Source organism: Aptenodytes forsteri, unplaced genomic scaffold, assembly GCF_000699145.1.
Source record: "Aptenodytes forsteri isolate BGI_AS27 unplaced genomic scaffold, ASM69914v1 Scaffold23, whole genome shotgun sequence".
In the NCBI taxonomy this organism is placed as follows: domain Eukaryota; kingdom Metazoa; phylum Chordata; class Aves; order Sphenisciformes; family Spheniscidae; genus Aptenodytes; species Aptenodytes forsteri.
In genome coordinates, this window is record NW_008796043.1 from 5,576,038 (window position 1) to 5,590,257 (window position 14,220).

The following is a 14,220-nucleotide window of genomic DNA, read 5'->3' on the forward strand; positions in this document are numbered from 1 at the left end:
ACGGTGAGAGGGTGGGGGGGGTGGGGGGGGGGGGGGGGGGCATTTATTCAACTGTCAGTGCAGGGTCAAGGCAGGATCTAATGACATGTCTGACTTGCAACGTGTCACTGGCCAGCTGTGTGACAGGAATCAGAATGACCAACCTCAAAGAATGACATTTGGTAGGAGGATACTTCTTCCCTCATGGGGAGGAAAGAAAAAGGCATAAAAGGATGCTTCTTTGTGTAGTATTTCTTGTTTGGGAGGGGGGCAAGTATTAAAATATAGGAGTTGAACTGTCTTACCCCTTTTACAGGTTCTGAAAACAGGAGAAAGTGAGAGTAAAATTCCTCCCATTTAGCTGTGGTCACATCTCACACTTCTTTTGCACAAATGCAAATGACAACAAAACGGAAGACAATAGAGAATCCAGACTTCTGCATTTTACAATCAACAACCACAATGACAAACATAAAATTTTATTGTCCTGGTACCACATGTCGGTAAACGCTCCAGATTTATTGATTTACATTGTGTGTCCTTACAAAATTTAGAGAAGTAGTGACTTTGTTATAAAGGGCAAAATAGCATTCTGGTCTCTCTAAAAGTCTCCTTTACAACATGGAGTTTCTTGGACTGAAAAGGTAGGAACTCAAATAGTGGTGCTCTAAGAACACAGTGTTTCAACATAGGGTTCTTAACTGTCTGACTAGCTACCAACTATGAAGGGATAAAAACTGTCCTTATTTTCTTTTCCAACACGTAGATTTGTAATTCACGCACACTCCAAGCCTGCCACGTAAGCACTGTCCCAGTTCCCACTATTCCTTGTTTAAAGAGCTGTAGGAGTAAGGACTATAAGATGTCCAAGATGCACAGTAACCAGTTGTGCAGGAAGTCAGAGAGCAAAAGCGGTGGGGGCCTCTGCTTATCAGCTCAGAAATCTTTGGCCGTTACCATCAAATCTGCTCAATCTGGCTTTCCTTGCAAACTGTCTTGAAGGAAAAAGATGCACCAATATGCAACAGATTTGGGGGCATTTAGAAGAGGAGGAGAGCTAGCAGACCTCCATAGTTTTTCCTTTTCTTTCCTACACATTTTAAAATTGACATACCATGAACAAGGGGACATATTTTCACTTGTGTTCCTGATTTCGGGAGCCGAAATATGCATCAGTCTACTTACACATTGTCTTAACTGGGTGTGTGTATGCTTATTAGCTGGATAACTACCAGATATGATTTCCATGTACAAAAGCCAGGTTTGGTGATTTTAAAACTGGGCTGGGTCAGGATTTGCTTTTAGCTGAGCAAAAACGGTGCTAGTCGCTTTGAGTTAATCTCAGGCTGATCCATAACCTCCAGTGTGCTGAGTGCTGTTGTTCAAGGCCCCACGCACTGGCTGTCAATGTGTGGGGAATCCAGATTCCAGGCTGTCCCTCTGTCACCTGATAAGCACAATGCCCAGCGTTATGTCACAAGGTAGGGGGGTGAACTCGGCGATCGATAAAAGTGTGGGATGCGTCTGTCTATAATAAGAGTGCGGACAAGTTACAGCAATTTTCTTTCAGACTGTATCAAGAAACTTGTAATTTCACTTGTAATTTTGTTCAAAGGAATTCTTGTACATGCACCTGTGGAAAACTGGAAAGGATCATTGTTTTAAAGGTTGCCCTTTGCATATAAATCACAGCTCTGTGTGGCTTCCCATTTTAATTGGGTGACCTTTTGAATCCTATGGACAGGAGCTTAAATTCTGGACCTGCCGGTTGGTTTAAGATTTGAAATCAATTCATGATCTGGCAGTTACTCTGCTTTAAATCAGAGAGGCCAGAATGGAAATTTGAGAAGAAGTTCCACTTGGAAGGTTTCTTCTCACAACTCATAGAAAACTTCATTGCAGACCAAATAGATGTGTGTAAAATCCAGATTCATTTGTCAGTTTAATCCCTGAAAAGACCTATCAGGATTCAGCGAGTATGAGAGAAACAGGAGGAGCAAGAAACGTGTAATGTTTCCAACAGGACATTTCTGTGCAATTATCAATTTAAGCTTCCATTATTTGTCACTAATTACTGCACTGAGCTGTTAAATATTTAGTAGTAGTTTGTTTAATTGGGTTTGACCTATAAAGGAATCTGTACATAGCGTAGCTCCAATTCCAGGAGCCGGTTCCTCACTCCCAGCTAGGCAAATTTGTATTCACGTAAGATGAACACATATTGTCAGACAAGGGTTTTTGGTTTTGTTGTATGGGTTTGTTACCTTTCTCTCTCCCACACACATTTATTTGTCTTTAAGGTATCTAAAATTAGAGCACGAAGTAGGAGTGCTGCTTGTGGATGTAAAATGGGAGGGAGGTCAAACTTAAACTTGTTTACAGATGTTGTAGTTTAGAAAGCACCAGCATGATAAATTAAACATAACAAAGAAAAAAAATTAAAGCAGAGCAACAACTAGCCCATGAACACGTGTCTGTAAAACACTGACTTAATCCCCGAATATATTATTAGGCAGTATTGCTTATCAAAGCTTGTTGTCCCCTGTTACTCTGTTGTACAATAGCTGCAGATAAATCTGGATTTGTTCAGCTTTGGGTTCTGCTTGCTCTTTGCCGGGCTGTGTCTGACAAGGTGAAGAGACTTCTGGCTGTGGCCTCTGCAGAGGGTGTGCAAGAATCAGTCAGTACATGAGCAATATTCACTTTGTTTTAAACCCTACAGGCCTGGCTCTCTTCTTACTTGTCCCTATCTTGAAACTCCCTTGATTTCAGAGGAGTTTCTCTTAATTTATACCAGGGTAATCATAACCATATTCTAAAGTAATAAGACTTTTGATATATTTCTCAGAAGTGCCTCCTTTTGCCTTTTTTCTTTAAGCTTTTATTCCCACTTAATGAACAATTTTCTTACTGGGGAAGGATGCTTGTGTATTAATTTCAAACATTTGCAGTATCACAAAAGCCTTGTTTTTCTGAAAACAAGACTTAGGCCTGGATCCTGATTAGCAGTACAGCCCCTTTGCAGCATAAAAGGTTATGGGAAGGTTTCCCAGTTTCAATGAATTGCTGTGAACACGTCCTAACGATTGCCCCCTCTGCCCATCACCATCATCGTATCGTTTATGGGGGTAATACATGCACCTTGCCCGTGCAGCCAGGCACACCTTGCCTGAAATGCAAGAGGTGGTTGTAAGTTCCACTGCATTTCAGTAAACACCAGAGTAAGGGATGCTTATGGAAGGCTATTGCCTGGCACCATAGGTTAAAGCAGCCTTGGAGCTACTCTGCCTTATGTCAGAGGCTTAACCAGGAGCCCCCTGCCAACGCTCGTAATGAGGAAGGTGCAAGGATGGTGAACAATCACCTGTGTTTGTGTCTGTTCTCTTCTGGTGACAATGATGAAGGTCTTATTTGCTGTACCTAGAAATATATGTCATTCTTTTCCATACAACAAATCTGTGATATATGTACTCGCATATAATAATGAATCCAAAAGGAATCATTGACATTTTACTAGTGACTTACTGGAAGTCTCTGAAGAAAAATAGGTATCAGGGGTTTTGTTTTGGTTTTGGTTTTAATTTTCAGTTTGCATCCCTGAGAACATGCTATCCAATTTGAGATTTTTTTATGGGTTGGTTTTCTCTGGCCCAGCTGGAAATGCTTGAGTAAAAGAACCAGAACACTGAGAGTTTTACATAAATACGATAAAGAGTACAATCTGATTAGCAGTCATGCCATTTCAGAGACATTAATATAATATCAAATCACATAGCTTAGGTGAACTAATTTATATGAATAACTGCAATTCAGTGTAGACTTTCCTAAATTATCATTGTCAACAGTGGTCAGTCATGACCTAAAATGACCATTTAATTGGCCATCATGTCTGAGAACAGACCTGATTCTCAAAGGCTGGTAAACATCAACTCACCACACATAAGTGGTATTTATGGGAACACAGATGCTCTTGGGATTTGGCCCCTTCTTTGTTGTGGAAATAGCTCTGTTTTAGTTCAGATCAAATGCTTTTTTCCTTGGGAATCTCAAGTTTCAGAGATTGTATTTTGTTAGGTCTATGCTGGTGATCAAACTTGGCCTGAGTGAAACTCCATGCCTACTTTAGTGCATTTAAAAATTCACTGCAGTACTGGAGATGCTGGTGGCAGGGACACCTTGCCTGGAATTTTTTCTGTTTACTCCAGAACTCCAAAGTCTCCATTTGGCTTCCTACTTTCCACCTATGAAAAAATATCAGACATCATCTCCTTTCCAGCTCCCTCATTCATTCAGGATAAGTGTGACCATTGAAATCTGAATGTATGTTCATTTTTGTGTCAGAAGCATTGTAATTCCTGGGATGAAACACATCAGAAACATTTGTTAGTTCCATGATTTCAGATATAACAGTGTAAGTTAATTTCTTGTAGTGAAAGGGAGGGACCTGGGAGGAAAATCATCATTGGTCACATCATCTTTTCATGAGCTTCAACTGAAGTTGCTCTTTGTATTTCACCTACATGAAAAATAGGGAAATGTTTACAATCCGAGTGTTCATAGATGCTCTGTCAGCAGAATTTAGGATTATAGCATAGAATGGAGCTAGATATGTCCCTAACCTTCAGTTAATTCATTTGGTGGAGGTGGACCGTGGAAGTGGTTACCCTTACTGTGGGAACACAAATCCCACCTATACTACATTTTTACCTGTATAGCAACTGAGCCTGAGAAACCCATGTAACAGAATCTTCTTAACTGCTTGCAGCAGCAGTGGAGCCAGGGCCTTAATGTTTTGGGGCATTGAAAGTAAGTTTACTGCTTTCAGATGCTTTGAAATGGCCCAGATATTCTACTGAAACCAGCTCCTGACTATGCAGATTTGGTTTCACGTGTGATTTGGGGCTGGCTGAGCCTCTTCCTCTCCTGGGATGAACATCAGGAAGAAAAATCCTAACCCTGAGGTCTGTGAAGCTGTGAAATGGTGTCCCAAGAGGAGCATTGGAAGCTCTAATTAAAATTGGACTGGGCAAAACACTTGAAATTACACTATAGGCAATAATCCAACGCTGGCAAGATGGGTGGAGAAAATGCCCTAATGGGTCTTTCCTGTCTTTAAATTCTATGAATTCTTGTTCTTCTCTTTTATGATGCTATTTCACCTTCTTCTTTAATGGTGACATAGTGTCATCTAGAAAGTATTATAAGATGCTATTGTGAGCTGAGTAAGATGATGTTAAATGTCAAAAGAAAATGCAACAGTTTCTCTGCAGGTTCACAGGGATTATATGGAGATAAGAAAAAGAGAAACTTATTGTAAATGCGGGGCATCAGTGCAGTGTTTCTCATCTGTAAGACAGTGGCAAATGCCTGCAAATACATGTTTATCATTTTGACATTACATTTCATATTCTCTGCCTATGAAGAATAACCACATTCCACCAAACCTACCACAGGTGTGGAAAAGTCATTTACTGTAACTGTGTGCATCACTCAGATTGCTGGAGACATCTTCTATCCAAATGTTTCAAATATCCCCAAAGACCTGGACTAAATAATATCTTTTTACATCTTTATTTATAGTATGTATTTAATCTTAGTATCTCACAAATCTAAATATCTCATCAATTTAGTCTTGGGTCTAATCATATTACAGTTTACCACGAAAGAACCCTGCCACAATATAATGGGGCTTTGACAGAAACTCTGTGCTGCAGTACTGAAGCAGCACAAGTTTGAAGAAAGGGTATAAAAATCAACATTTACTGAGATTTTTCTTATGTCTGAATAAGTTTCATTTATTTGTTTTTGGTGTTACCACTTAATACCCTTCTTCCCTCCTCCCCCGCACTCCTTTCCACATGATGCAGTATTTCAGCAGTTTCCAATGCAGAGCTTTCTGCGTGAGAGGTCTTATGACAACCAGTTAAGTAACGAAGCATCAGACCAAAGTTCTGGAAACCATGTTGACACTGTGAAACTGCATTTTTGATTTGTCATTACCGCTGCACTTAAGGTTTTGCTCATCTTGCCTTTTCCACCAGCCTTTCTTTCTTCCTTCCCCTTCACTTCTGGAAAATCCAACATCCTCTTGTTAGCTGCAGACAGTTTGAAAAGTATGGTACAGGGTAAGAAGTTGGAATAAAAAGAAGGGAAAAGAACCAGAAAATCTTGATTAGAAAGTATAATTTAATAGAACGTGTATTGAACCAAATGTATTGATTAATGTGGAAGATATAGTACTTATATTGATTCAAACTAGAGATTTAGTACTAAAAGCTGTAAGCCAAAAAGCTGTTGCAGATTGCTACAAAAGTCAGTTTAATGCTGTCCTTGAGAATGCCTTCACAAAGAAATTCTTCTAATGTTTGAGGAGTAGGTAGAATGCGGTATATGTCAGTTTGATCCCGGAGGGTTTTATTTTGTACTCTAATAGCTGTTACGAGCCTACATTATATCCAAGGAGTAATTTTCCTTAGGGGTGCCCAGCTCGCTTTGTGTCAATATTCTAGCATTTTAAGTCACGTACAGTATATGCTTCTGGGAACAGTGCAGGAGCCAGCCAGACTCATAATGGTCTGCATTCATTAATAAAGGCAGAAGCTTCTGTCCCTCCATTGCCCACTACAGGGATGCCTCCCTGGTCTTCAGGGACCCGTACAGACACATTTAAAGAAAGCTTTATTTTGAGTGGGCAGGAGATGAAATGCAGGACTTGCAGGCATTTCCTAAGTCAGCTATATGCCCAAGCACAGGGGTGACCTTAATGGGTCAGAGAAGAATGCAGGTCAAAAGACTTATTATCCAGCCTGTTGGAAACCAATTGCTTTTGTTAAAAAAAAACGTAGTGCTTAAAGGTTGATAGTAATGTAGAGTTCTGTTTTACAACCTGGAACTGTATTGTTGCGCGATGGGGTGCATTTTTTTTAATGCAAAAAAATACAAGATGATCCGTAATGTAAACAGATAAAGGATTCCAGATAAGTGATAACATGTAGGGTACAATAATTACTTAATCAGTGATGATTGATTACTTAGGTTTGTGTTCTTGAACTGAGGAAAAAATAGCATGCTGCTGTGGTACTATTACCATCTGTTGAAATAATGCGTCTACATTTCATCTTTATATTTCTTCATGTGCACCCTCTTTGCACTGTTTGTCAGGTACTACCATGTCTTGTTTCATCTAGTCATAAAAAACAGAAGTCCCATTTAAATTGAATGCAACCGCAGTTCACATTAAAGATTCTAATGGGCTAGTGAGTCTGTGGCTATCTGTGGATATTTTTTTCTTCATTAATTTTGATGCTGTGGGCAGGAACTTTTTGCTAGCTAATACTTCTCATGTTCTAGCTGAAACACAAAGACATATACCAAAACCCAAAAAGTATTATTATCTCTTTTGTCCGGAGCATTTCTGCAAAGAAGCCTTTTTATATCTTTTTTGCAGAGGAGATTCTTCCACCCAGTATTACAGCAAAATCTGTGCATGTTTCTAACTCCTTAGCAGTAACAACAGGGATATCTCAAAGCATTTTCATCCAGAAAAGTGGTGGCATATAATTTTATAGCAGTTCACATAACAGTTGGGATTCTGGGGTCTGCTAACAAAAACAATTATCTCTCGGAACAGAGCAAATACATTTTAAGAGTTTATTTTGCTTGTGAAGTATGTTGAATTCAGGTTTTCTGAGGTAATATAGCTACTTTCCAAATAATACTGAGAGAGAGAAATTGGGGATGTAGGACAGTTTTCCTGGCTTGGTTTGTGTCTAGTGCGGTAACAAATGCAGTGACACACAGACCTCCTGCTTCACCATTCCTCCATTTTGTGCATGCAAAGCTTGCATTTGTGTTTGCAAACTAGTTTCTCCTCATGAAATCACAGCTCTTGGAAATGTTAACATAGCTATTGCTGAAGTCCAGGAAAGATTATGTTAAGAAAAAATATTTTTCCCTTTCCATGGGTAAGTAGGAAATTGAAATTTTTGCTTTGTAGGGAGACTACCTCATAATTAAACAGATGGGTTTATGTGCAATCAAATTTGGGGGAGGCAAAGAAGGGGAGCATGTGATACCTCTTGTACTTAGTTAAATGACTTCTCTTTGGCAAGTGGATGTACTGATTGCTCCAAACTCAGGCAAACTGGTTTGAAGTTTCTGGAGGAGGCGTTTCAAGCTTGTGTAGTGTGTCTTTAGTGAAGGGCAGCATGCTCTCCGAGCCACACAGGGGATCTCGACTGTAATATCGTGCTCTCCCTGGGTGTACCACACTCCCGTGTCCCTGCCGTGTCTCTGCCGGCGGGAGCTCCAAATTCTGCTTTCCCCGCCTGCCCTAACTCCCACTGCTGGGGAGGCGGAGAGCTCGCTGCACGCAAGGCAAAGAGACTATCAGAGTTGAGATCTGCTGTGTAGATAATGGAGGAGAATTTTTGCCCTAAATTTTTAAACACAACACCCCTCATAAAAACAACAACAGTTCATAACTGGGATTAATGTTTGCAATTTTCAGTCACTTAGACATGGGGTCTCCAATAGATGGCTTTTGGTGGAGTGGAATATGGCTCTCTGTGGGATTACAGAATTTTCCTCCTTTTCTTATCTCTCTCCCCCCATCTTTCGCCTGCTTGTCTTGTCAATGTTACGCTTCTGAAGTGCTTCCACTTTGTATTTTTTTGCCACTTAGCCAAATAGGTATTTCTCCCTACTCCCTCACATTTGGGGAGCCTTAATTACTTTGGAAACCATGTTTTGTTTTGACTGCTTACAGTAAGTACAGATGCCTTTCTAAGGCCTAAACTGCTCAAAGCATTTTCTAACATTCGTATCCTGCCCTGTCTTGTTTTTCTCCTTTTCTTCTATTATCTCTTCATTATCTCTAGAGAATCTATCTCATTTTGCACCAGGGCATGGGAGTCAGGGACACTGAGAGCAGGGACAAGTCAGTCCTTATGCCGTGTTTTATTTTGTCTCCTTCATATTTGGGCCTTTTTATTTTTTAATGAAAAATGTCATTGCAGCCAGAGTTACGGCTACACTTCTAAAACACCTTTTGACTGCTTCATATGTAACTGTTCATCCAGCCCCAAACTGATTATGCATTTTTCACTTAGTGAAAAGAAATAAAAAGTGGGCATGACTGACACGCTTGCTCTCAGTAGATTAGAAACAAAAGACACACCCCCAAATATCTCTCCGCAATGTAACAACTGGTATATGACTTCACCTACTCAGAAGCAGAGAAAAAATCAGAATTCAGTCTGCCACCCCATATTTAACTTGTCCTGTTGTTTCTACGTACTGCAGGGTCTCCAATAAGCCTGTGGTGTTATGCTGTAAGTGCTGCAATAAATGGACACAACAGGATGACAAAAGGGCTGACTGTCAGGCTTAACTCTTAATTTCCTTGCTTTTGTGGTTTAAAGTCAGAGCCTGTTACCTGTGACCAGCCAGCATTTTAGTCTGCAGCTATTGTTACTGCTTTACAGCATTTTGAAATGATTTTATGGGAAGGATAAGAAGCTAGATGAAATCAAGTGGTAGAGTGTATTTTTTTACACTCTCTGGCCTTGGATAGTCTGGAATTCCTGCCATCAGCATTAAATCAGTTTGTATTCACATCTGGAAATTGCATCTTTAAGTGTCACTGGGTCATTTTCCTTTAATCTTCGGAATGGCACTACATTAAAAATTCCTCAGTCTTACTGTAAGATCCTTTCCTTGCCAAATGTCCCATGAACTATTGTTTGTGTGCGTGCACAGTTTAGGGAGAGAGAAGGAGGAAGGGAGGGAGAACTATCAGGCTGGTCTGCAGTCACGCTGTATTTCACATTTGTTTCACCAAGTCTGTTTTCGTGTGCCTTTTCATGGGTGGCTCTGGAGGGTATGGTTCAGTAGATGTTCACTTCATTGAAAATGATGACTGTCTTTTGGGAACAGGTTCATCCTGAAGTGCGTTAGTCCAAAGGGGTTTTAAGACAGACGATTAACTTAATAAAGCGGAGTGAAGGGACTGGACGTGCTTGGAGCAAATTACGGGATGTGACACCCCTGCCCTCTGGGTCACTGGCCCAAATCTGGCCCAGATTACTAGGGGGAAAATTCATCACTAATCAGTGGCTGCCCTGTTGTCTGAGAAGTAGCATTCACAGACCATTTCCAGTTATCTGTGGATCCAGCGTACATTACAATGAAGATCTAACACATATTAGATTGGATCCTTGCTCTTAGCTCGATGCTTGTGAAGGATCTGAGCCACTGCAGGCATTGAAGTAACATCTCTCATCCCTAAAAGTGGTCGTCTCAATTAAGGCAGCGGCAGGAAAGAGGGTGAAACTTGTGTTTGCTGCTGGATTTGGTGGTTACTCTTATGGTTTCAGGCTCCAAAGTCCATGCTGTGTCACCTCACATAAGGCACTGCATTCACTTGAGGAAAAATACTTGTGGGTTTTGGTGACCGAAGGAAGGGCTGTGGCAGCCCCTCCTGTTTTCTTCTCAGTCTTTGACCTCTCTGCTAGGCACAGAATGACTCTTACCAGAATATAGTGTGTATACTGTTTAGGGGGAAATAGGTTTTAATGCAATAAAACATTTGAAGTGGTACCACAGTCTGGGAAGCACAGTCCAATTAGCATATTTTTGGTTTGTAGGCAGCAAGGTCTTTTATGGCAAATAAATGCACTTCTCATTTGCATAATGCATAAACCATGAGCCGTATGTAAGCGGACACCAGAACTGCTGGCCTGTTGGGATGTGTTGCTGATACGTTGGGAGACTTGCTCTTGCATCTTTCTTTCGCACAGAAATGGCTGTCCTGTGACTAAGCTGTTTCTTTTATTTTTGTTACAGAATCATACGATGACCCAGCACAGCAGTTAGTGCAAGGCCCATCTCTTCCAGAGAACTCTTTGTGGCACAAAAAGGGAACACGTTTTACTCTTTGCACGAAACTTTCATTGTTAATGTATATTATTCAGAAACATTGTATTGTACCATAAAACTTGTATTATCGAAACTGTTGGATGTTCATGTGTTTGAACTTTTGAGCACCGGATAGACTTCCTGTATATAAAGTGTTGCACATGTATTATGTTGTCTGATACTAAAATGGTCTTATAAAGACAAGTGGACTTGGGCCCTATTCAAGAAAGATACAAATAATAATAATACTGTGTGAGGGGAAAAAAATAGCTTAAGAAAAAGTGTCATTTTCAAGGAGGAGGGAGAAGGTAATAGCTATGTTCCATTACAGCTCTGTTTGGCCTTCCTTTCATTTAAACTTCAGTCTAGAAATCTCTCTTTTGGTATACAAACAGATGAATCCAAGACTATTTTTTATCGCTGAAGATTCTTGCAAAAAATATGAAGAGACTCTTTCTCACAGAGCAGGAACCCACAGTTGAATAAGGCCCGTATATATATTTGTAAGCCTTGCGATATGACAGATAGCATTACCATATATGCAATAGTTGTTATGTAGATTGTCAAAGAAATTTTTTTTTCTGGATACCATTTGAAGCTTTGAGTGTTCAAGACTTTCCTTAATGATTTCACACGGCCAAATTCTTGAATCAGTTGAACTAACCTGTATGTTACTGTTATTAATGTTTACTCTGCGGTCTGAACCTGGAGATTACTGGAATTGTTTTCCAAAAGGAAATAAATTCAGTTTACCATTATGTGTGAGCGTGCTCGTGTTTTGTCTTTTTCCTTTGAATGTAGCATTATTATTACTGGTCCTGTAGTACTTAAAGGACCACCAAGATCTGGAATCTCATTGTATCAGGACCTATCCACTGCTCAGTAGGAGAAGGTCACTTTTCTCAGAGCTGGACATTTAACTAAATGTAATTGTAGAAGCAGATCTGCTGGCCCACTGCAAAGCAATTGTGCTTGAGGGTAATATTCACTGTTTTCTGGTTTTGTTGGTTAGTTTGTTTTATTTGGCAGTCTCAACAATTTCATACCTGTACACTCGGCATGTTGGTTGCCAGAGGAGTCACCGCACACCTTCTGTGTATAATTATCAGTGTATTTCAATGTGGTATTATTTAGTGAGTTGGGTCTAGTACTGACAACTGGGAGCCACCGCAGCTCTGCCAGTAGCACTGTTAACCTCACATCCCTCACCCTCTCTTCTGACGTGGGTAGCAGGATCGGAGGTGGTGCACGCTGCGGGATGATGCTCGCTAGCACCACTGCCCCGGGGAGCTGTCGCAAGACCTCACAGCTTTTGGCTCCTGACTGCCTGCAACTTCGAGAAGAAGAAAGAAGGGAATAAAAACTCTCCCTGCCTATCAGTATCTCCCACCCTCCAGCTCACCTACGAAAGAGGACCAAAAAACCATTCTCCAGCTATTTTAGTATCTTACCCTATTGCTTGAATTACTGGATTCATCCCATGGAAACCAGTGTTGCTGAAATACTGCAGTTAAAGAGCTGCACGTCACAACAGTCCAAATGGCTGGAGCTGCTTGCCTATTGCTGTCAGGGCAGATACAAAGTGTGATTTCCAGTTTGCTGAATGTCACATTTTGACTCTCCACAGATGGAGGATGGAGAGGAAAGAAGTAAAGTCTGAAAGTCTCTGGTTACCAGGTACTCCAAGAAAAAATGTGTCATGTTTAAAACTCCAGCTTTGAAAATATTGTGCATTTTTTGCCAAATGCAAAGAAGAAATTCCTGGGTTTTGTGTGAATATCTCATTTGTGCTGACAAAAGAATAAATACAGGCACGAGTACACAAGGCTTGTAAAATGCCAGTTCTATTTATAAGTCAGAAACTGTTCCCGTTCTTATTCTCATTAATATATTACTCATCTCAGCCAAATTGAATGCGATGATATGTTCTTTATTTTGACAGATACCTTAAAGGATATAAGACATTTCAGCCTTCATGTGTGAAAGTGTGACATGTTGGTTAAGACTGAAAATAACATGTTTCTAGTAGAGTTCAAGTATATAAGAAATATTACACCCTACTGTTTTTGTAAATGCCAGAGTGCCACTGAGTCGAGACAGATGGTAGCTGGGAAAGATGCAATCTTATAATCAAAAGCTAAAATATGTCAAAAATATGTTAGCAAGCAAAACATAGCATATTACTAGCGTCTCATGTCATGACAGCTTGCAAAACATGCAAAGATGTTGAATTTCTAGATATGTAAATAAAGGAACAGTAAACAGAGCAACAGCAAATGTGGTGAAGACTATGCATCGATTGTCCTTTCAGGTCGGTGCGGGGGAATAGACGGGTCGTACGGCCGCAGGAAGCCCCGGGTGGCTTCTGAGAGCTGGCTGCTAGTATCAAGTGCTGGAATCCTCTTACCTTTTCTAAAGTAACAGGTTTCTCAGTGATACCTAAATAGCTGTTTAAATAGATTATGGAAGACATCCAAACTTCCCAATGAGAACTGAGTATTCCTTGGGGAATTACCACAGCATTTAGAAAAATCAACAGGAGAGGCAGATCATCTTGCCTGTTGGAAGAAGAGACGTGGCTCTCTGTGTGTGCGTGTGCATTTCAGCTATGGCATGCCTTTCTCTGTCCTGGGTCAGCAAAAGCTAAGAGAAGCCCCTCCTCATACCCTTAACCTAATGTGAAAGGATAAATCTGTTCAAAGGTTATGTGGAGAGATTGATGGACAAGGTATCCTTTTACCTCTGAGACTGGCTTTATTCCCAAGATTTCAAGTGGACATGAGTTTTACTGTAAGTGATAGTTTAATAAAATGATTAGTCCTTCTGCTGTTTGCCAGAGCTGTGTTTAGGAAATGTCACAGACCTAAAGCAGGTATATATATGGAATTTATACTGCAGAAGTGAAGCAATCTACCCAGATAATATCTGAGCACAGGATTTATGAGGAAATGCATTGATTCTTTATCTGAACAAAAGATGATCTGGGAATAAATGTGTATTAGGACTTTATGAAATTCAGCTACCCAAAATAGCAGGTTTTACCATCATGTACATTTTCATAGCTGGTTGCCTAAGTTAGACTTCCCAATCCGTTTTAGGTGGTTCAGTTCACAGGGAGGTTATCAGAACTTAGAATCATAGAATGGTTTGGGTTGGAAGGGACCTCTAAAGGTCAGCTAGTCCAACCCCCCTGCAATAAGCAGTGACATCTTCAACTAGATCAGGTTGCTCAGAGCCCCGTCCAACCTGGCCTTGAATGTTTCCAGGGATGGGGCATCCACCACCTCGCTGGGCAACCTGTGCCAGTGCTTCACCACCCTCAGC

At 40.5% G+C, this 14,220-nt stretch overlaps 1 protein-coding gene across 1 annotated transcript in view; it reads left to right on the forward strand.

The window, feature by feature from the left end:
* The window catches only part of ZNF521 (zinc finger protein 521), a 221,555-nt gene extending 209,901 nt beyond the window's left edge, over positions 1-11,654 (forward strand). Inside the window, exon 8 of the mRNA XM_009285634.1 lies at positions 10,825-11,654. Coding sequence (XP_009283909.1) covers positions 10,825-10,854 — 30 coding nt within the window. The 3' untranslated portion in view covers positions 10,855-11,654. The remainder of the gene's footprint in view (positions 1-10,824) is intronic.
* The last annotated feature ends 2,566 nt before the right edge of the window (positions 11,655-14,220 follow it).